Source organism: Manis pentadactyla, chromosome 16, assembly GCF_030020395.1.
Source record: "Manis pentadactyla isolate mManPen7 chromosome 16, mManPen7.hap1, whole genome shotgun sequence".
NCBI classification, from domain to species: domain Eukaryota; kingdom Metazoa; phylum Chordata; class Mammalia; order Pholidota; family Manidae; genus Manis; species Manis pentadactyla.
The window spans coordinates 77518585-77540390 of NC_080034.1; the positions used below are offsets into that span (position 1 = coordinate 77518585).

Genomic DNA, 21806 nt, shown 5'->3' on the forward strand with positions numbered 1-21806 from the left:
TGGGTCAAATGGTATTTCTATTTTAAGTTTTTTGAGAGACCTCCATACTGCTTTCCACAATGGTTGAACTAATTCACATTCTCACCAGCAGTGTAGGAGGGTTCCCCTTTCTCTACATCCTTGTGAGCATTATTTGTTGTTTGTTTTTGGTTGTTGGCCATCCTAACTGGTGTGAGGTGATATCTCATTGTGGTTTTAATTTGCATTTCTTTGATGATTAGTGATGTGGAGCATCTTTTCATGTGCCTGTTGGCCATCTAAATTTCTTCCTTAGAGAGGTGTCTGTTCAGCTCTTCTGCCCATTTTTTATCAGGTGATTTGCTTTTTGGTTGTTGAGGCACGTGAGCTTTTTATATATTTTGGATGTTAACGTCTTGTTGGATATGTCATTTACACATATATTCTCCCATACTGTTGGATGCCTTTTTGTTCTACTGATGGTATCCTTTGCTGTACAGAAGCTTTTTAGTGCTTGTTCATTTTTGCTTTTGTTTCCCTTGCCCAGGAAGATATGTTCATGAAAAAGTTGCTCATGTTTATATTTAAGAGAGTTCTGCTTATGTTTTCTTCTAAGAGTTTTATGGTTTCATGACTTACATTCAGGTCTTTGATCCATTTCAAGTTTACTTTTGTGTATGGGGTTAAACAGTAATCCAGTTTCATTCTCTTGCATGTAGCTGTCCAGTTTTGCCAACACCAGTTGTTGAATAGGCTGCCATTTCCCCATTGTATATCCATGGCTCCTTTATCATATATTAATTTACCATATATGCTTGGGTTAATATCTGGACTCTCTATTCTGTTCCATTCATCTATGGGTCTGTTCTTGTGTCACTACCAAATTGTCTTGATTACTATGGCTTTGTAGTACAGCTTGAAGTTGGGGAGAGTAATCCCCCCAGCTTTATTCTTCCTTCTCAAGATTGCTTTGGCTCTTCAGGGTCTTTTGTGGTTCCATATGAATTTTAGAACTATTTGTTCCAGTTCATTGAAGAATGCTGTCAGTATTTTGATAGGAATTGCATTGAATCTGTAGATTACTTTAGGCAGGATGGCCATTTTGACAATATTAATTCTTCCTACCCAAGAGCATGGGATGAATTTCCATTTATTAGAGTCCTCTTTAATTTCTCTCAAGAGTGTCTTATAGTTTTCAGGGTATAGGTCTTTCACTTCCTTGGTTAGGTTTATTCCTAGGTATTTTATTCCTTTTGATGAAATTGTGAATGGAATTGTTTTCCTGATTTCTCTTTCTGCTAGTTCATCGTCAGTGTATAGGAATGCAACAGATTTCTGTGTATTAAGTTTGTATTCTACAACTTTGCTTAACTCAGGTATTAGTTCTAGTAGTTTAGGAGTGGATTCTTTAGGGTTTTTTATGTACAATATCATGTAATCTGCAAACAGGGACAGTTTAACTTCTTCCTTGCCAATCTGGATGCCTTTTATTTCTTTGTGTTGTCTGATTGCCGTGGCTAGGACCTCTGGTACTATGTTCAATAGAAGTGGGGAAAGTGGGCATCCTTGTCTTGTTCCTGATCTTAAAGGAAAAGCTTTCAGCTTCTCGCTGTTAAGTATGATGTTGGCTGTGGGTTTGTCATATATGGCCTTTATTATGTTGAGGTACTTGTCCTTATACCCATTTTGTTGAGAGTTTTTATCATGAGTGGGTGTTGAATTTTGTCAAATGCTTTTTCAGCATCTGTTTAGATGATCATGTGATTTTTGTCCTTTTTATTGATATAGTGGATGATGTTGATGGATTTTTGAATATTGTACCATCCTTGCATCCCTGGGATGAATCCCACTTGATCATGATGTATGATCCTCTTGATGTATTTTTTAATTTGGTTAGCTAATATTTTGTTGAGTATTTTTGCATCTATGTTCATCAGGGATATTGGTCTGTAATTTTCTTTTTTGATGGGGTCTTTGCCTGGTTTTGGTATTAGAGTTATGCTGACTTCATAGAATGAGTTTGGAAATATTCCCTCCTCTTCTATTTTTTGGAAAACTTTAAGGAGGTTGTGTATTATGTCTTCTCTAAATGTCTGATAAAATTCAGCGGTGAAGCCATCTCTTACAGGGGATTTGTACTTGGGTTTGATTACCGATTCAATTTCATTGCTGGTAATTGGTCTGTTCAGATTTTCTGTTTCTTCCTGGGTCAGTCTTGGAAGGTTGTATTTTTCTAGAAAGTTGCCCATTTCTTCTAGGTTATCTGCTTTGTTAGATACAGAGTTTCATAGTATTCTCTAATAATTCTTTGTATTCTGTGGTGTCCGTCATGATTTTTCCTTTCTCGTTTCTGATTCTGTTTATGTGTGTAGATTCTCTTTTTCTTTTAATAAGTCTGGCTAGGGGTTTATCTATTTTGTTTATTTTCTCAAAGAACCACCTCTTGGTTTCATTGATTTTTTTTCTATTGTTTTATTCTCCATTTTATTTATTTATTTTTTGATCTTTATTATGTCCCTCCTTCTTCTGACTTTGAGCCTCATTTGTTCTTCTTTTTCCATTTTCAGTAATTGTGAATTTACACTATTCATTTGGGATTGTTCTTCCTTCTTTAAGTAGGCCTTGATTGCTATGTACTTTCCTCCTAGGGGACTGCCTTCGCTGTGTCCCACAGAAGTTGGGGCGTTGTGCTGTTGTTTTCATTTGTCTCCATATATTACTTGATCTCTGTTTTAATTTGGTCATGATCCATTGATTATTTAGGAGCATGTTGGTAAGTCTCCATGTGTTTGTGAGCCTTTTTATTTTCTTTGTACAATTTATTTCTCGTTTCATACATTTGTGATCTAAGAAGCTGGTTGGTACAATTTTAATCTTTTTTAATTTACTGAGGCTCTCTTTGTGGCCTAGTATGTGGTCTCTTCTTGAGGATGTTCCATGTGCTCTTGAGAAGAATGTGTATCATGCTGCTTTTTGGTGGAGAGTTCTGTAATACGTTAGGTCCATCTGTTCTAATGTGTTGTTCAGTGCCTCTGTGTCTTTACTTACTTTCTGTCTGGTGGATCTGTCCTTTCGAGTGAGTGGAGTGTTGAAGTCTCCTAAAATGAATGCATTGCGTTCTGTTTCCTCCTTTAATTATGTTAGTATTTGTTTCACATATGTAGGTGCTCCTGTATTGGGTGCACATATATTTATAATGGTTATATCCTCTTGTTGGACTGACCCCTTTATCATTATGTAAAGTCCTTCTTTGTCTTTTGTTACTTTCTTTGTTTTGAAAACTATTTTGTCTGATACAACACCTGCTTTTTTCTATTGTTTGCATGAAATATCTGTTTCCATTCCTTCACTATTAGTCTGTGTATGTCTTTGGGTTTGAAGTGAGTCTCTTGTAGCAGCATATGGATGGGTCTTGCTTTTTTATCCATTCTGTAACTCTGTATCTTTTGATTGTTGCATTCAGTCCATTTACATTTAGGGTGATTGTCGATAGGTATGTACTTACTGCCATTGCAGGCTTTGGATTCATGGTTACCAAAGGTTCAAGGGCAGCTTCTTTACTATCTAGCAGTCTACCTTAACTCACTTATTATGCTTTTATAAACACAGTCTGATGATTCTTTTTTCTCTCCCTTCTTTTTCTTCTTCCTCCACTCTATATATTAGGTGTCATATTCTGTACTCTTTGTGTTTCCCTTGACTGACTTTGTGGATAGCTGATTTAATTTTGCATTTGGTTAGTATTTAGTTGGTCTACTTCCTTTGCTGTGGTTTTATTTTCTCTGGTGATAGGTATTTTAGTCTTAGGCAGACTTCCATCTAGAGCAGTCCCTTTAAAATACACTGTAGAGATGGTTTGTAGGAGGTAAATTCACTCAATTTTTGCTTATCTTGGAATTGTTTAATTCCTCCTTCAAATTTAAATGATAATCTTGCTGGTAGAATATTCTTGGTTCAAGGCCCTTCTGTTTCATTGCATTGAATGTATCATACCACTCCCTTCTGGCCTATAAGGTTTCTGCTGAGAAGTCTTATGATAGCCTTATGGGTTTTCCTTTGTACATGTTCTTTTTCTCTCTGACTGCCTTTAAAACTCTGTCCTTGTCTTTGATCTTTGCCATTTTAATTATTGTATGTCTTGATGTTGTCCTCCTTGAGTCCCTTGTGTTGGGAGATCTGTGGACTTTCATGGCTGAGAGATTATTTTCTTCCCCAGATTGGGAAAGTTTTCAGCAATTATTTCTTCATAGACACTTTCTATTCCTTTTTCTCTCTCTTCTTCTGGTACCCCTGTAATGTGAATATTGTTCCGTTTGGATTGGTCACACCAGTCTCTTATTCTTTCATTCCTAGAGGTCCTTTTTTCTCTCTTCCTCAGCTTCTCTGTATTCCTGTTCTCTGCTTTCTATTCCATTAACAATCCTCTACTCCTCATCTAATCTGCTTTTAAATTCCTCCATTGTTTCATTTCTGTTATCTCCCTCCTGAATTTGTCCCTTAGTTCTTGAATCTTTTTCTGTAGCTCCATCATCATGCTTATGACTTTTCTTTTTAATTATTTTTTAAGAATATTGGTGATTTCAGTCTCATTGAACTGGTGTTTGAAGGATTTTGGATTGAACAGGGTTCTTCTGCCTTTTCGTAGTCCTGAAGCAATAGGAGTGTTCGCTGGCGAGTGGCGTGGGTATCAGCTGGGAGGACAAAGTCCCTTCCTGCTTGCCGGTCGCCGTACCTGTCTCTGCTGTCTGTGCTGGTTGACCGCGCACAGGGAGCAGCCTCTGGGTTAATCCCCTAAGCTGCTGTGGGTGGGGTGGCCCTTGGCATGACCTAGGGCACTGGCAGGGGTCGCAGGTGAGCAGTGTGGGTTCTGCTGCAAGAACAAACCCCTTTTCGTGCCTCCAGGTCTCAGCGCTCATCTTCGCTGTCTGTGCCAGTCAACTGTGTGCAGAGAGCAGCCTCTGCATCTGGGCCAGTTAGCCGCGTGCAGGGAGAAGCCCCTGCGTTAAGCTGGCTGGTCTGCAGCAATGTCGGGGAACAGCCGGTTTGCTCGCTGGTGCCAGCGCGGAGAAAGGAGCTGCAGGCTGCTTGTCACAGTGAGGGGCCTCGGGTCTGCATTGCCCACCAGGGGGATAGGGTGCCTGAAGCTCCTGAAAGTTCCCAGCCTGCTGTACTGAGTGTTCCAGGATGATTTTGTCCACTTGTTCCTTCTCCTAAACTCTTGCCCCTTTAAGACTTTTAAAGTGCATGCTTTTCTTTTGTCCCATGCAGCCGGTTTTGGGGACCTGGTCACAGTCTTAGTCTCAGACTTTGCTTTTCAAACTCTTTAATCTTCACAGCACCATGCCATGTGGGTCTGTGCTCCCGGGGTAGATTTCTAGGTCTGGGTATTTAGCAGTCCTGTGCTTCCATTCCTTCCCCACTCTGATTCTTTCCCTCCCACTGGTGAGCTGGGGTGGGGGGAGTGCTCGGGCCCTGCCTGGTCGCGCCTTTTTACCTTACCCTTTTCCGTGAGATGTTGACTTCTCCCAGATATAGACTGGCTGGTGTACTGTTACTTCTGGTCACTCTTTGAGGAAGAGTTGTGTTTGGTGTATTTTCAAAATATATGTGGTTTGGGGAGGAGATTTCTGCCACAGTACTCACGCTACCATGTTTTTCCCTTAGAAGAATTCTTAAATATTAATTCTGGACGTGAAAGTTTGAAAACAGATAGGGACTGATTGAGGACTGATTAAACTAACCTTTCTGTTTCTATAAGTTGCCCTATTTGTTTTATAATTACTTTGAGTTGAACACAGATCTCATTTCAGTCTTAAATGAATTTCGGCCTAACTAGATCACTTAAGTTTTCCTACATAATGCTTTCTTTGTTGTTTGTTTCTAAATAAAATGTGTCTTCCTCATTGACTGATGAGTTTTTAAAAATCTTCTCTAACCCTTTCTGTTCACTATAGAATCGTGTTTTGATTGAAATTGTTGTATAGTAGTATTAATTTTCTTCTTGTCTATTGATATTTTGCTTTGAGTGAAAGGTCTTCAGTTTTTCCTCATCTCCCCTCTTCCTACTTAGTAGTTTTGTGGTTGTGCCTTCCTGCCTCGCCAGAATCATGACTGTGGCAGCTTGGACTTTCTGCCTTAGAGCCTGGCCAGTGACATTGGAGATGATGCTAAGGGCCTTGCCCAGGTCCAGGTACTGGTCTTGAGGCTCTGTTTTTCCCTTAGGTTCTACTTGTTGCTCTGCTGGAGTATTGTTAGAGAGGCGATGTATTCAGGTATTCTACCATCTTGGAAGAAAAAGTCTTGAATGTTCTTGGTTATACAGTATATCAAACTTTGTAGTTTTCCTAGCAAACCATTTTCTTTTGTCTTTAACATTCTTATGCAGACTTGACTGATTTCATTTAAGAAATGGGTTGTCTTGCCTTATATACCTAAGGAAATTAGCATCTGGTAAATAAGGCTTGTTCTTTAGACAAACCTTTTATTTCTTAGTAAAATTTGTGGAATTTGTGTCCCTACCTTTTTAGAGTTTATCCGTGTATGAGGAAAACCTTAGGTTGGTTTGGTCTTTGCCAGATGACAGATTTGTGAATTTTTCTTACTTCCCTTCAGCTTCAACTTGTAAAGATATAATTTCTAAGATCTTTAGCTGGAGCTCAGGTTGATAACCTGTAGCTCAGTTTTCCTTACCTTGTAAATAGATATGTGTTTAATATGACATTGCTATATAAACAAAGTCTATGTGGGGCAGGGGTCAGCAGTTAAAAATTATTTACTTTTGTTCTTATTACCTGGTATAACTATGAGGAGCTGTATGAAAATCTAATTTCCCACCACCACCTCTTTATTACCTCCTCCCTTCTCTGGGCCCCCTCTCTCTATTTCAGCCAACAGCCAACTTCCAATTTTGCATTCCAGGATGCAACTCCCTAGCTCTGTTCTACACCAGAGTTAATAGTCTCTACATTTCTGAAGAAAGAGGTACTAATGCCACAAATTTTGTCTGCCCTATTCTTAGATAGAATAGGTTTGAATAGTGGCTTCCTTCCTTATTTTTATACAGTGTTTTTTTTTCAGATGTCAAATATGTTTGAACCACCAGTTGTTTCTTATTTAGTTATAGTTTATGATAATTTTTGGTACAGGATTTAAGACTCCTTTTTGTGGGTATTTTAATGGGCTTTTGGGATAGGTCAAACAGAAGAAATTTTGTTTTTAATGGAATGCAAACATATTATACTAATTTCAGACACTTGCTACTTAGCAGGCATTGGTGTATTTTGATTAACTAAACATTCAGGTTAATAGACCTTTGTATTAAAAATAATCCACTTTGCAATATGAGATAGTACAAGTATATTTGAGCTTTTGTACTCTGGAATGTGTTAGGATTGTGTGTTAGTCACTAAACGTATTGGCATTTTTCCTCTCCTGTGGTATCAATCTGGGTTTTATAATGAAAAAGCTCACTGATATAGAATAAATAAGCCTATAATTATTTGTATAATGAGACTGAGTTTGGGGAGATTTAATTGCTTGATATTGTCTTGTCTGGTATAGTTCTGCCACTTAATACTGTGCATTCATCAGCTTCCTTATCTACAAAATGGGGATAAGAAGAATCTCTTTGGCTTGTATCTGTAGGATGTCTGCCATTTAATAGCTGTAGGGTACTAGGCCGTGTAGCTCCCTGCCTCACTTTGCTTGTCTGCAACAGAAGTATCTGCAATGAGATAGCTCAGTGTAAAGGTATTACAGAGGTGCATACACTAAGTCACATATTTGATAATTACTGTGTTCAACATCCTCTTACAATTCTTTCTTTCTACCACATTTGTGAGACCCATTTCTGATCAACTAAGTCAAAATTTTGGTAAATAGGAATCAAATTTAGAATTGGTCCAGGTCAGTGATACAAAGAACCAGTATGGCCAAGTTTGGCTTAACAGGTTGACATGAAATAAAGATTATTCTGTTGATGTGTCCAGGTGTTGAAAGAGTCTAAAGGGAACAAAAATAGGCTACGGGTTGGAGATAGGAAGAAGCTTCCCAATAGAAATAGCCAAATGCAGCTTCTGTTTGCTTCCTCTCTCCCCCAGATTTGATTGGTAAGTTTCAAACTTAAGAAATGATGAAAGAATTTTTTTAGAACACACAGGTAACCAGTACTTAGATTCTAACAGTTTGTCATATTTGCTTTATCAAATAAATGTCCATTTTGTTATTTTTTGGGTTCTTTGCAAAGAAAGTTGAAGACATCAATGCACATCACCTCCAAATACTTCAGCATACATAGCACAAACTAGAGTTAAATATTTGTGTTTTTTTAATTTAGCAAAAATTTACATGTAGTGAAATGTAAAATTCTTAGATGTACCATTTAATGAATTTAACAAGTGTTTGCACCTGTGTAATCCAACCTTACCAAGGTGTCAGACCTTTTCAGTCATTCCAGCAAGTCACTCTTGCTCTTTTCCACTCACATATGCACTGCCTCTTATCCAGTGCACAGTCACTATTGTCTTTTTTTCCACCATATATTGGTTTTGCTTGTTCTGGAACTTCACATCAATACAGTTATTCTGTGTATATTCTTTTGTGCCTGGCCATTTTGAATAAAGCTGCTCTGAATATTCTTTGTGCCTTTTTGTAGACATACGTTTATTTCTCTTGGAGTAAATGCCTGGAAGGTGGAGGGCTAGGTTGTATGGTATGTGTTTAACTTTAAGGAACTGCTAAACTGTTTTCTGAAGTAATTTTAGGTAGTATTTTACACTCCCATCAATAGTGTATGAGCATTTCCATTACTCGACATCTTTACCACAAGTTATCTTTTTAATTTTAGCCATTCTGCTTTGTGTGTGGTGGTATCTCATCGTATTTTTAATTTGCATTCCCCTGATGAATTTATGTGCTTTTTGACCATTAGTGTATCTCCTTTGTGAGGTGTCTGTTCAGATCTTTTGCCCTTTAAAAAATTGAGTTGTCTTGTTATTATTGTACAGGCTCTTTGTAAATTTGGGACCCAGTACTTCATCAGATACATGTCTTACAAATATTTTCTCCCAGTCTGGCTTGCCTGTTCATTTTCTTAACAGTATATTTTGATCACCACGTGTTCCAAGTTTTAATAAGTTTGTATTTATCTATGTTTTCCGATAATTTTTACTCTTCTTTGTGTCATATGAAACCTTTGCCTGTCACTGGGCTGCAGGGAAATTCTCCTGTTTTCTTCTAGAAGATTTATATGAATGCTTTTATGGGTTTTTTTTCTACTTTTCTTTTTTTTATTCTTAGATGATCCATGGATTATTTAGAAGTGTGTTTAATTATGATTCTAATGTTTTGAAGTTTATTGAGGCTTGTTTTATAGCCCAGCATATGGGCTACTTGGTGAATCTTGGAAGAGTGTATATTCAGCAGGTGTTGGGTATAGTGTTCTATAGTTGTTAAGTAAGATGATTGATAGTATTGCTAGGTCTTTGTTCTTGCTGAATTTTTTTCTGGGGTGTGGGTGTGTTTTGGTTAGTCCATTAAATTGTTGAGAGATAAGAATTAAAATTATCAACTTTCATTTGTTGGATTTGTCTTTTCCCCCTTAATTATGTTAGTTTTTGCTTTACACATTTTGAGGCCTTATATGCACACATTAGAGCATATACCTGACATCTCTTTCAGCTCCTCAAGGATTTGCCCCTTTTTATATTACTAAATGTCCAATTTAAAAAGATCTTTGGAAGTATTCTTTGTCTTGAAATCAGCTTTATTTGGTATTAATATAGCCAGCCACTGTATTATCAGAATATGCCTTATGCTTGCTAATAGGTTATATCATATGCCATCCATTTACAGTTAACCCTGGAACATACAGGGGTTAAGGGTGCCAACTCCCTGCACAAAACTTCATGTATAACTTCATTCCCCCAAAATTTAACTACTAATTGTCTACTGTTGACTGGAAACCTTACCAATAACATAAATAGTAGATTAACACATATTTTGTGTTAATATATTTATATATATTATATATTGTATTCTTCCAATAAAGTAAGCTAGAAGAGAGAAAACATTTTTTCAAATAGTTGAAAGTCTCAAAAAAATTTTCCCTATTGGGGAAAAAAAAGTCTTTGTTAAGTAGACCTGCACAGTTCAAATCTGGGAGGCTCAAGGGTCAGTTATACTCTCAGCCTATTTGTTTTTGTATTTCAAGTTAGTCTCCTGTAGACACCTATAGTTCAGTTTTGCCTTTTTATTTTCTGCCTTTTAAATTGGATGCTTAGTTTATAATTAATGTAATTATTGATTTGATCGGATTAGTCTATTCTTTCTCTATTGTTTTTTAATTTTCTTGTTTGTTTTTTGTTTCTCTTGTTCCTTTTTAACAGCTACCCTCTTTTGGGTTGAGTATTTTTTAGAATCCATTTAATTACTTGCTAGCTTTTTGTCTCTACCTCTTCATGTTACTTAGCAGTTCCTCTTGGATTATACATGTGTCCTTAACGTCTCACGTTCTATTTTGTGTTAGTATTGTATCACTTTCTGTAAAATTTAAGAATCTTGTAACTTTAAAGTTTGATTTGCCACCCCTCTTCCTTGGTATTTTATTCTGTACTAGTCATTTGTATTACATTTAGAGAAGCTGTAAGTCCACAGTTATATGTATTTTAGAGAAATTAGGAGGAAAAAATGTTTTTATGTTTACTCACATGTTTCTCAGAAATCTGAGCTTCCATTTGGTATAATTTCTCTTCACCCTCAAGAACGTGTAGAGGAGGTTGTATGACAACTGATTCTCTTAGTTTTCTTTTATCTAAAAGCATCTTTATTTTTCCTCCTTGGTGGAGGGGGGATGACTTTCCTGAGGTGTGATTTGTGTACGATAAATTTCATCCATTTGAAATAAATTGTTTAAGCTGGTGGTGAATTTTTCTGAGCTTAGACTCTGTCTCCTCTGGGTGGGCAGCAGCCGACACATTTAGTCTCAGTTGGTTGCATGGTGTCTGCCTCACACATGCGTAGTTTAATGGTTTGCAAGAGTTTGGACAGTTTATACACAGAGTTGGGGCTCCCCCTCTCTGGCTCATCCCTCATTTTCTAGCTCATCTGTCCCCCAGTTTGTCAACCAGCAGATTTGGGGTTTTCTTTCTGAACTTCATCAACTGTCCAGTAGCAGCAGCTTGCAAAGAGGACAGGAAACTCAGTGCCGCTCCCTTCTTCCAGGCATCTTCTCCGCTTCAGTTTCTGCTTGCTTTTGATTGCTCTTTAGTGCTTTCAGATGGTTTTTTTATATTTTGTCCACAGTTATAATTGTTAATCTGCCAGAACATTGGTTAGACATGAGCTGCTGCCCCATTAGCAGAAGTGGGACCCTTTTTGTTTGTTCTTGATCTGGGTCATTTGAGACTTGGGTTGGTCTTTGCTATACTGGGTTGAAAAAACCAAGGCAGTTCACCCAACTCATTACAGGCGTTAAGTAAATGCTTATTTTACATGCCAAGACCACATGTAATTTTATTTTTCACATTCATGCCACTACTATTCATTTTTATTAATAGTATATTAATTTTTTCCTCAATTTCACCAATTAGGAAATTAGTAATGCAGGCTAGTAGGTTAGGTTCACAAAGTCATATGGCTGGCTGGTGGCCAGCACAGTTGGAATTCACATCTTGTTTAGTTTTTTTGATCTGAGAGCCCACAACACTGAATGGTGGTATCTTCTCACTATTTTAAATTTACTTGTAACTGTATCAGTTCTGCTTTAGAACAAGTAGAGATGAAAGAATGACATGAAAGATGAAATATATAATTATAAAACCTGTTGTGTTTTAGGAAATGGAAGTACCAGTATTACCGAAAATCTCTCTACCCATCACCAGTGCTTCACTGCCTACCTTCAGTTTTAGTTCCTCTGTGGTTACAACTTCCTCTCCATCACCCATTAGTCCTTTGCCATCAACAACAACAAACAAGGTAAAAAACCATTATACATATAGAGATGATTTTTGTTCTTTCTTATTCTTTACTTTTAAAAATTAATCCTTTATTTAAAGCAGTGATTAATTTTCACTATAGAAATTAAAGAACTCAGTAAGAAAAAAATGGAAATAGTGTTTAGCTTTTTTTTGTAAATATACATTATAATGGATACATTATAATGGGAGTATTCTTTAGTTCTTATGCAGTGCATCAGAGAAGGAGGTGATTGTAAATTTGTTTCCATGCAGTGTTTCCAATTAAGGTATTTTTTTGTTTTTGTAAGAATGTTAATCTGCTCCTGAAATTTTTGTATATTCCTCCTGGCTTTTACTTTTTCTGAACATATTCTTATAGGTGTTATTTTTCTCCTTGAGGCAGATGTCTACCTCTAAGATAGTGCATACTCCTCTTCTAAGAGGAAGTCAGGTTTTATAGGAGTTATGTCAAGTATTTTTCAGAAATTAAAAAGTGATTTTTAAATGTAGTGAAAAAAATTGCTTTTGGGATTTTTGGAATAATCTGTTTTAAAGTCTTGTTGTCAATATCTTTTTTCTGAAAATTTCTTTAATAATTTGGAAAACCAGGTACAAACAGCCTCTCCAAACAGTACTGGCAGTCCCATGTTTAGATTTTCATCTCCAATTGTAAAATCTACTGAGGCAGATGTACTACCTCCATCATCTGTAAGTAGCAAGCAAGGAATATTTCATGTTTATTGATTTCAAAGGCATCCTATATTTTTTATCAAATCTAAGATGCTATTGGTAGTAATACATACCATTGTTAACTTAAAAAAATGGCAGTGTTCAGAAAACTTAACTGAGTTAACACCTGTATGTGTTTGACTACATATGTATAAGCGTATGCATTTTCTCAGGCACCATTAGGAAGTTAAGATGCAGACATCTTGATACCCTTAATATTTCTCTATGTATCCCCTAAGGTAAAGGACATACACTCACAATACAGATATCATACCAGTGAGATCAAAGTCATGGAGTGATAACGTAGTTCATACTCATCTTTCTGTCCTTCAGTTGGTGTCTTGTTTCTCTTGGTCCTTTCTCCAGTTAAGATTAGAACCTGATCAACTAAATCATACTGCATTTAGTTAACATGTTTCTTGAATTGCCTTTATCTATAAAAGTTTTTAGTTTTTATATCCCACAATATATATTTATTTCTTTATAACTAAGAAATAAATATTTGGGGTAAGAACAATGCATAAGTTTAATACTCAGGTTGCCCCACCTGTATCTGGCATGCATGTCACTTAAAAACATTGCCTTCAGAATTTCACTGTGTCCTTGTTTTCTGTCATAACTAGATGTTCTAGGTCCTTAACACATGCCTGAAATCTGTTGTCCAAAAAGTTCCATACTTTCTATTTGAAAATGGCATTAGAAACCCAGACCTGGGCATTAGGAACACCTTATTGTTTTATATGCTGCTTTGAGAGAAAAAGTGCCTGAGAAATTTAAAATGCTGCATATTATTCTTTATAGGAAGGATTCCCAATTTTAGAGATTGTAAACTATGAAAAACTGAATCTTAGATGAAATTCAGTATTTTTTTTTACTAGGAATGAAGAAAGTTCTGCATTTAAGTTTATACTTACCTAAGGGATACTTTTTATGATTACAGATTGGATTTACATTTAGTGTGCCTGTTGCAAAAACAACAGAACTTCCTGACTCTAGTAGTATTTCAGAACCAATTACAAGTAGTTCAGGTAAGTAAATATTTCTCCCAAATTTTCTCTTGGAAATAGTTGCATGCATTAGATTAGTATTCAAATTCTTTCATTTTTGGCAATTCTTATAAATGCTTTCATTTGAATGAAATTAGCTCTGAAAAGCAAACAGGAGGTAATATCAACCTTCACAAGTGCTTTTTAGTAATTATCCTCAGAGATAAGATACTTAGCTCCCTAAAGGTAATTGTTAGAGTTTGGTTGTGAGAAGGACAGTCACAACAGCAAAGTTACCCCTTGTCCCTTTTTTAGTAACAACTAGGTGCCAATTCATCATAGACAAAGTCTCCTAAGAAATTCACATGTTGCCTACGTTTTAATTGCAGTGGACTCCATCTCTGGGTTTACTATTGAGTTCACAGCATTGACATCAGATGAGATTAATTGTTTTAAAGGGAACAGTTCAGCCATATTTAGTACATCCACAGTGTGCAACTACCACCTCTCTAGTTCCAGAATATTTTTACCACTCCCGGAAAGAAAACTGTATCCATGTAGTTGCTCCCCATTCTCCCAACTCCTGTCAGCCTCCAGTGTGTGTTTTGTTTCTATGTATTTACCTGTTCTGGAATTGCATGATGTGACTTGCTGCATGTGCCTTCTTTCACCTACTGTTTTCAGGGTTCATCCATGTCATTGTATGTATCACTACTTCAGTCCTTTCATGGCTGAGTGGTAATCCACTGTGTGGATATACTGTAATCTTTCTGTTCCTCCATTGATGGATATTTGAGCTTTTTCCCCCCAAAATTTGAGTATTTGTTTGAATACTGGTTTCAGTGCTTTGGAGTATATGCCTAAGGAATGGAGTTGATAGGTCAAAGGTAGTTCTATATTTAACTTTCTGATAAGCCAAAAAGCTTTTTCTCAGCAGGTGACTTATTTCACATTTCCAGTAGCAGTGCTTGAGGCTTCTAATTTCTCCACATTCTCAACATGCTTATTTTCCCCTTCTTTTGATATTAGTTATCCTAGTGGGCATGAAGTGATGCTTCACTGTGGCTTTGATATGCATTTCCCTAATGACTAATGGTGTCATATATACTTTCATGTGCTTGTTGGCCCTTTACGTATCTTCTTGGGAGAAATGACTATTCAAGTCCTTTGCCCATATTTAAACTGGTCTGTCTTTTTATTGCCAAGATAATATTGGATATAGATGCTTACCAGATACATAATTTGCAAATAATTTCCTTCATTTGTTTGTCTTTTCACTTTCTTGATAATGTTCTCAGATTTACAAAGGTCTTGAATTTTGGTGAAGCCTGATTTTTCTTTGTGCCTTTGGTGTCATATCTAATAATCCATTGCCAAATCCATGGTCACGAAGATATACCTCTTAGGTTCCTTTGAAGAGTTCTGTGGTTTTAGTTCTTATATTTAGATCACCCATTTTGAATTAATTTTTGTTAGTGATATGAAGCAGGAGTAGGTAGAACTTCTTGAAACTACCTACTCCCTTTAAATCCGCATATACTTATGAAGGAAAAACCTAGTTATTTATGTTTTATTGTGGACAATTTCAGTCATTCTGAGAAGCAGAGTAGTAGACTAAATACGCATATATTTTTTACTCAACTTCAACATTTACCCCCCATTTTACAACCAGCTTTGTTTCTCCCTTCCCCCTCCCACTCTTCCCCCACACTACCCTGAACGCCTATCAGTTACTGTGAAACGGTCCTAGACACACTTCATCTGTAAACAGAAACTTCCCTCTTAAAATATGTAACCACGAACCATTATCGTACTCAAAATATAGATCCCTTAAGTGTAAGGATATATTTATTTTGGAAAGTTTGAAAAGCATGAAAAGTGAAAGCAATAAAAGTCATTTATCACCAGCAGACACCATTACTCTTTAGATGTGAATATGCAAAATCTTCTGGACTTTTCTAGCCTTTTACTTATAACTGTGCTGGTAAGAGTGACTTTTGTGGCTGTGTAGCATTCTGTCATGTCATTCTGTGATTTATGTAACAAGCCCCTTATTACTGAGCATTTATCATCCAGGTTTTCAATACTGTAACTGAAGGATATTTTCAGTCATGAGATGAGTTTCTAGAAATAAAATAAGTGGCTCAGTTGGATTTATTTTCAGGGTTTTTTGATCAATACTGTACATTGCTGCATGGTCAGTATGTGGTTCATGCAGTGTGTGAGCTGGCCCCGGGTTCCAGGCCCTCTCCAGTGTTTCAGTTTGATCATCTTGATTACCAGGGAATTAACCAGGTAACAGTTGCAGCTGTTATTACTTTGCCCTTTTGGAGGAGAGATATGTACAGTGGAATATAGTATTTTTTCCTTTCTTATACTGGCAGGTTAGCACTGTACTTTCAAGTAATTTGTTCATTATCTTTGAATTACAGTGACTTTTTTCATGATGTTTTAGAAGTTGGGCTTCAAAAGATCTTTTTAATACACTTGGTCCAGTACTTTTTCTTAGCATAATATCTTTTACAATTAAAAAAATTACAGCTCAAGATAACACTGTGGTGAACAGTACAAGTTGTAGGAAGACACCAGATGAAGATGGTGAGAGCCTTTGTAGACCTGCAGAAATCCTGAAAGAAGGAAGTGTCCTAGATGTTCTAAAAAACCCTGGTAAGACACCAGCTGCCCTTGAAATAGTCTAAAATTTGAATTACAAACTCATGGTTTTATTTTAATGTCATTTGTGGTGTACTTCAGGTTTTAAAAAAGTTATGGGTAGTTTTGTAGGAGATTGACTTTTGATGTAGATTTGGTCAGATTAATTCTTTTGGGGGAAATATCTTGGAAACTCTACTTAGTTCTTTAGAATTCAGGGACTCTTTACTAAAGTGAAATCTCTTAAGAGGCAAGTGTGGGAGGAGAAAATGAATTGCCCTTTAATAGGGATAGGCCAGTATAAAATATTGGTAAGTAAGCCTGACGATATACCTGGTCATGTCTTTCTCTGATTAATGTGGAACTGCCTTGTTCTCACTATCAGATTACCCAGCTGTTGGGGGTGGTGTGGGGTGGTGTGGTGTGGTGTGGTGTGGGGTGGTGTGTGTGTGTGTGTGTGTGTGTGTGTGTGTGTGTGTGTGTGTGTGTGTGTGGGTGTGGGTGTGGGTGTGGGTGTGGGTGTGTGGGTGGTGGGGTGGGGTGTGTGTGTGTGTGTGTGTGTGTGTGTGTGTGTGTGTGGTGGGGTGGGGTGTGTGTGTGTGTGTGTGTGTGTGTGTGTGTGTGTGTGTGACAAGGCCAAGCAGAAAGAAAACATTGGCTGATTCTAACAGATAAGGCACAGTACTCATTTGAAATGAAACAAGATTTGAAAGCTAGTTAGGTAGTCACTTGAAGGTGATAAATAGAAGTGCCCACATAGGAATATGCTTTCAGTTTGAAAACCACAGAGGACAGTCACAATTACAAATGTGATGTGTGTACTATAAGAATGTAAAAATGTTTATAAGATCATCTGTTAGTTCTGGAAGAATTTAGATTTACCAGCAGATGTGTTCATGTATAATTGATTTGATCGAGCCCTCTCATTTTATAGATGAGTATACCGTTTACAGGAGTCTCAAAAATTTAGATGATTTTATGCAATTATAACAGAACTACAGAATGCTTGTCCTAGAATTAACCAAGTAGTAGGTACGCATCAAAGTCACATACTTTATCTTCATGTAAGTTACGCACTGCATTCATAATGCCCATTCCTCCACACTTATAACTTCTTTTAAGTAGCAAAAATTTGGAGGGGCCGTGTTCTTTTGAGGGAAATTAGAAGAAATCTGACAAGTGGAAGGGAAAAGAAATCCATAACTCCTTGAGATGGTTACTGTTACAAGTTTGAAAGTTTGCCAACCTCAGAGACCTGAATTTATCTTGAACAAATAGTGTGCTGTTGATCACTGGGAGTAACTGAAGAACGTGGTATTGTTTTGCCTTTTACTAAAAATAGCTTTAGGGTGATTTATTTTTTGATGGCACTAGAAAATCTCCAACAACCTTCTAGATGTTCTTCCTCTCCATTTTCTTTACCTTTGGTGGTAAAGGCTGTTGGGACAGGTTGCTGAGTTTGTTGGCATGTGTAAAACAAAAGTTAATTGGTCCAAAGTAAAGGATTGGAAAGCCATTCCAATGAATAAAGTATAGTTTGAGTGAATCAATTCAATGACAGTAGTTTTGGTAACTTACAAAACTTTTTCCTCCTGATCTGTGCTTCCACATGAACACCGTAATTGTCTAAATACACCTTTAGTGGTTACAAAAAAGATCACAAAACCATGTGAAAGGCTCTGAGATTATATTAGAGAAATACTTGAAGCAGTTATATTTTAATTAGTGTTAGATATCCTTGCATGGGTATGCGTTTGAGTGGTGTGAGCTGGTGCTCCATTAGCATAGACTAGGTCTTAATAAGTTTTGTATTTCTAGGGCTAGGCAATTGGTTTGTTAAATTTCTTTTGGAATTTGTCATCATAGTTGTCCTTGAACTGTTAGCATTTTAAAGCTTTTTGTGAGTTTAGTATAAGTAAATGTAGTCCTTCCCACTCAGTTGTACTTTGGAGGGATATCTGTCCAATAACCATACATACACAGCTTAGCTTATTTTTACTGAAAGAGGAGGATACCACAGTAGTGGATTATGACTGGATAAAATTAAAAGATTATAGATACTAAAGTCACTTGGCCTAGCTAGGGGAGGAGAAGGGAGGGACCGGTGAGGGAGGAAGGCTGTGAATGGGCTGTAGATGAATGAGTGTTGTGGGAAGGCCGAGGGCAGCCAAACACAGAGGGCAGTACAAATGAAAGCCACAAACTAGTTTTTGGTTGAATTATAGAAAACAGAAATTCCAGAGGAAGAAGATGATATAAACAAAATGTCTTTTGTAGAATTTTAATGAGGTCTTAATGTTCCTTTTTAATTGTATGATTAATAAATACAGCTTAGGTGACAAACAACTCTTAAGTAGTCCATCTTGAATTATATCACTCTGCAGTAAGGTAAATGTATTCTCTCCCAGTAATAATATTGCAGTTAATGTTTTGATTAGAAGCTTCCCTAACCTTTTTTTGCATCCTCTTCTTTTCCCCATTGGAGGCTTCGCATCACCAAAGGCAGAGTCTCTTGCTGCTCAGCCCGCCACCACAAGCCCAGTGGTTTATACAAGGCCAGCAATAAGTAGCTTTTCTTCCAGTGGAACCGGGTTTGGGGAAAGTTTCAGAGCTGAATCGTGGCAGTGTGATACCTGTCTACTCCAGAACAAAGTTACAGACAGCAAGTGCGCAGCCTGCCAGGCGACAAAATTGCCTCCAAAAGATACCGTTAAACAGACTGGAATTGGGACACCAAGTAAAAGTGGCAAATCAGCTCTTTCTGCATCAGGGACAGGCTTTGGAGACAAATTTAAACCAGCAGTAGGAACTTGGGACTGTGATACCTGTTTAGTGCAAAACAAATCTGAAGCAATAAAGTGTGTGGCTTGTGAAACACCAAAGCCTGGAACTGGTGTTCAGCGCGTTCTTACACTGACAGCGGCTTCAGAAAGTGCTGTGACCGTGGCTGCTTCCACCTCCAGCTGCGCAGTGACCACGGGCACCTTAGGATTTGCAGATAAATTCAAACAGCCTGTGGGATCTTGGGAGTGTCCAGTATGCTGTGTTTTTAATAATGCAGACGACAGTAAATGTGTGTCCTGTATGTCTGAGAAACCAGGTACGTTTATGGATGTTTGGGATAATCTTGCTCATTACTTTAGTAGAACATTTAAATTATTCTCCATCTGCTGACAATATTACAACAACCTTTTTTTGGTAAGAATGAAAAAAAAGAACAACTTCAATAATTTAAATGTTTCTGGATAAGCATTTCCTCATACACTGTAATTTTCCTAAGCTATCTTGAGTTAAAATGGCTTGTTGGGTGGGATCTGCATGTGCCCTTAGGTAGACTGCGTGTTAATCAGCCCAACATATACTTTATATGCATTTCTGTCAGAAATTCCTTGCTCTCCATGACCATTTTCAGAGTTGACTAACATATATGCTGGGAGGCTTTAAAGTGGGGAAGTCTTTTTAAAACTTTTATACAGGATAAAATGCTACCTTGTCTATTTTTCTTCAAGTAGAAGTGAGTTTGGCCGGTGGTCATTTCTGGAAGGTTTCATTAAGGGGTCAACAGTGCTGCCTTAGGAAAGGGCCACAGCTGCAGATCAGTGGTGCTGCTTTACCTTACCTGTGTGCGTCTGCCAGAGACGCTGCAATGTTAGTAACCTATTAAATCAGTACTGAAAAAATTCTAACTTAGGCAGTTATAAAAATGGAGTTCAGTTTGAGTTTTTTGTATTTCCCTGTTCAAATTTGGAAGTTACTGAAGATTCACATGAGGAAATGAATGCTGTTTTTCTAATACTGTTATATATTATTTGGTTTATAGTATGTGGTAGCTTGGATACTAAATAAAACAGGATATACATATCTGGGAATTATACTTCTTATTTTTAGTGACTGTTTATGGATGTGTAGTTTTATGTCAGCAATGGAAAGTCTTGAGTTACTAGCTTTAGACCCCCTTGTCTGAACACAAGGGGTGAGCCAGCAAATTCCTCAATATCTACACAAGAGTAAGGTTTCAAAATCTGGCATCTCTCTTCCTTGAGGCAAGGTCCCTTGGTTATTTAGGAAACCAAAATTAATTCTGAGTTGAAAGGAGATTAATGAGTCAGAAAGTAAATTGTTACACACAAACAAAGGAAGCTCATGTATGTGTGTATGTGAATTCAAGGGTTTCGACTTCATCCCCTAAGTAATGAAATATTTTAATCAGAGGAGTGATACATGGTCAGACTTGTGTTTCTGATGAATGACTTGGTGGCTTTTTTGGAGGGTAGAATTGAAGGCAAAATTTGGAGAGCAGAGGACAGAAAAGGAAGTTGTATTGATATAGGCAAAGCTAAGGTGATATATCATAATGGAATTTAAAAAGGGTGGAGAGATGTAGAATAATGAATATACAGTTGGTGACATTGATTTGAAGGTGCTGAAGTCAACACTTGTGTGGGGCCTTTGGATATATGATAATGGACCCTCTGGGCTTGAGATCCAGATTTAGGAGTCATTATCCCATAGATTTGAAATAAGTCATTGGAGTACATGTGATGTTGAGTGACTGAATAGAGAAGATGGTTTATAACTGAACTCTGCTAGTTTAAGGGAGTGGCAGGAAAAAAACTTTGGAGCAGTTAATCTTTTAAAGGAGTGGAGAGAAAAAGCAAACCACATGACACTGGTTGCTTCTTAGAAGGATGGATTTCAAGGGAACAAGACCAGGGGTCTCAGTAAGGCTTTTATTATTCAAGCAAGAGGTGGGTTGGGGGGAGCTGGAGGCTTGAACTAGAATAGCAGGAGAAGGGTCGGAAAAGAGTGAAGTAGATTTGAGAAATATCTAAGGGAGGTGGAACTGTCCAGCCAGGCTGACCAGGTGGATGGTAGAACTGCTGACCAAGAAGGAGCCGGCAGGGATGAAGCGGGCACGGACCAGTCCGCTCTTGCTGGCGATTAAAATAAAACCTTCTGAGTAGATGAGAGCTTGTGAGAAAGGGAGTGGACCAAAGATGGACCCTTGGGGTGTGACATTACTGGCCAGATGGAAGAGGACATGCCAGGAAAGCACAGAGATGAGCCAACTAGGGGAAGCAAGGACGGCAGTTGGAGAACATTCAGACAAGCTGTAGCACTGAAGGGTGCCGTCTTTAGCACTTCAGTTCTTCATGCTTTGGGCTTTGCTGAGCCATCATTTCTGTTCTGCTTCCTCTCTCCAAGAGTCTGCTGGTTCTGCTTAAAGATTAAAGTACGCCTGAACCCTTTCCCTGCCCCTGAGTCAATGCTTCCTTCTTTGCACTTTTGTATTAACTAGGTATTCATCACTTTCCATCTTGGTGGTAGTGCTACTATGCATTTGTATTTTCCTTTACCCTTTTTTAGGCCATTTGCAACTTGGATGTTAAGCAATATTTTACGTACTTATGTCCCCAGAACCTAATAAATGTCTGTTAAATGGCTAACTTACAATAGAAATGCCATGAACGTAGTATATATGGTTGAGTTGAAATACTAAGTGGGTGATGGAATGCTTAAATGCAAA

The 21806-nt window shown here is 37.5% G+C and overlaps 1 protein-coding gene across 4 annotated transcripts in view; it reads left to right on the forward strand.

The window, feature by feature from the left end:
- The window catches only part of NUP153 (nucleoporin 153), an 81720-nt gene that overhangs the window by 39064 nt on the left and 20850 nt on the right, over positions 1–21806 (forward strand). For all 4 annotated transcript variants that reach the window (XM_057493795.1, XM_036911704.2, XM_036911702.2 and 1 more), the window contains 5 exons: positions 11791–11931; positions 12522–12620; positions 13582–13669; positions 16169–16294; positions 18765–19379. In XM_057493795.1, coding sequence (XP_057349778.1) covers positions 11791–11931; positions 12522–12620; positions 13582–13669; positions 16169–16294; positions 18765–19379 — 1069 coding nt within the window. The remainder of the gene's footprint in view (positions 1–11790; positions 11932–12521; positions 12621–13581; positions 13670–16168; positions 16295–18764; positions 19380–21806) is intronic.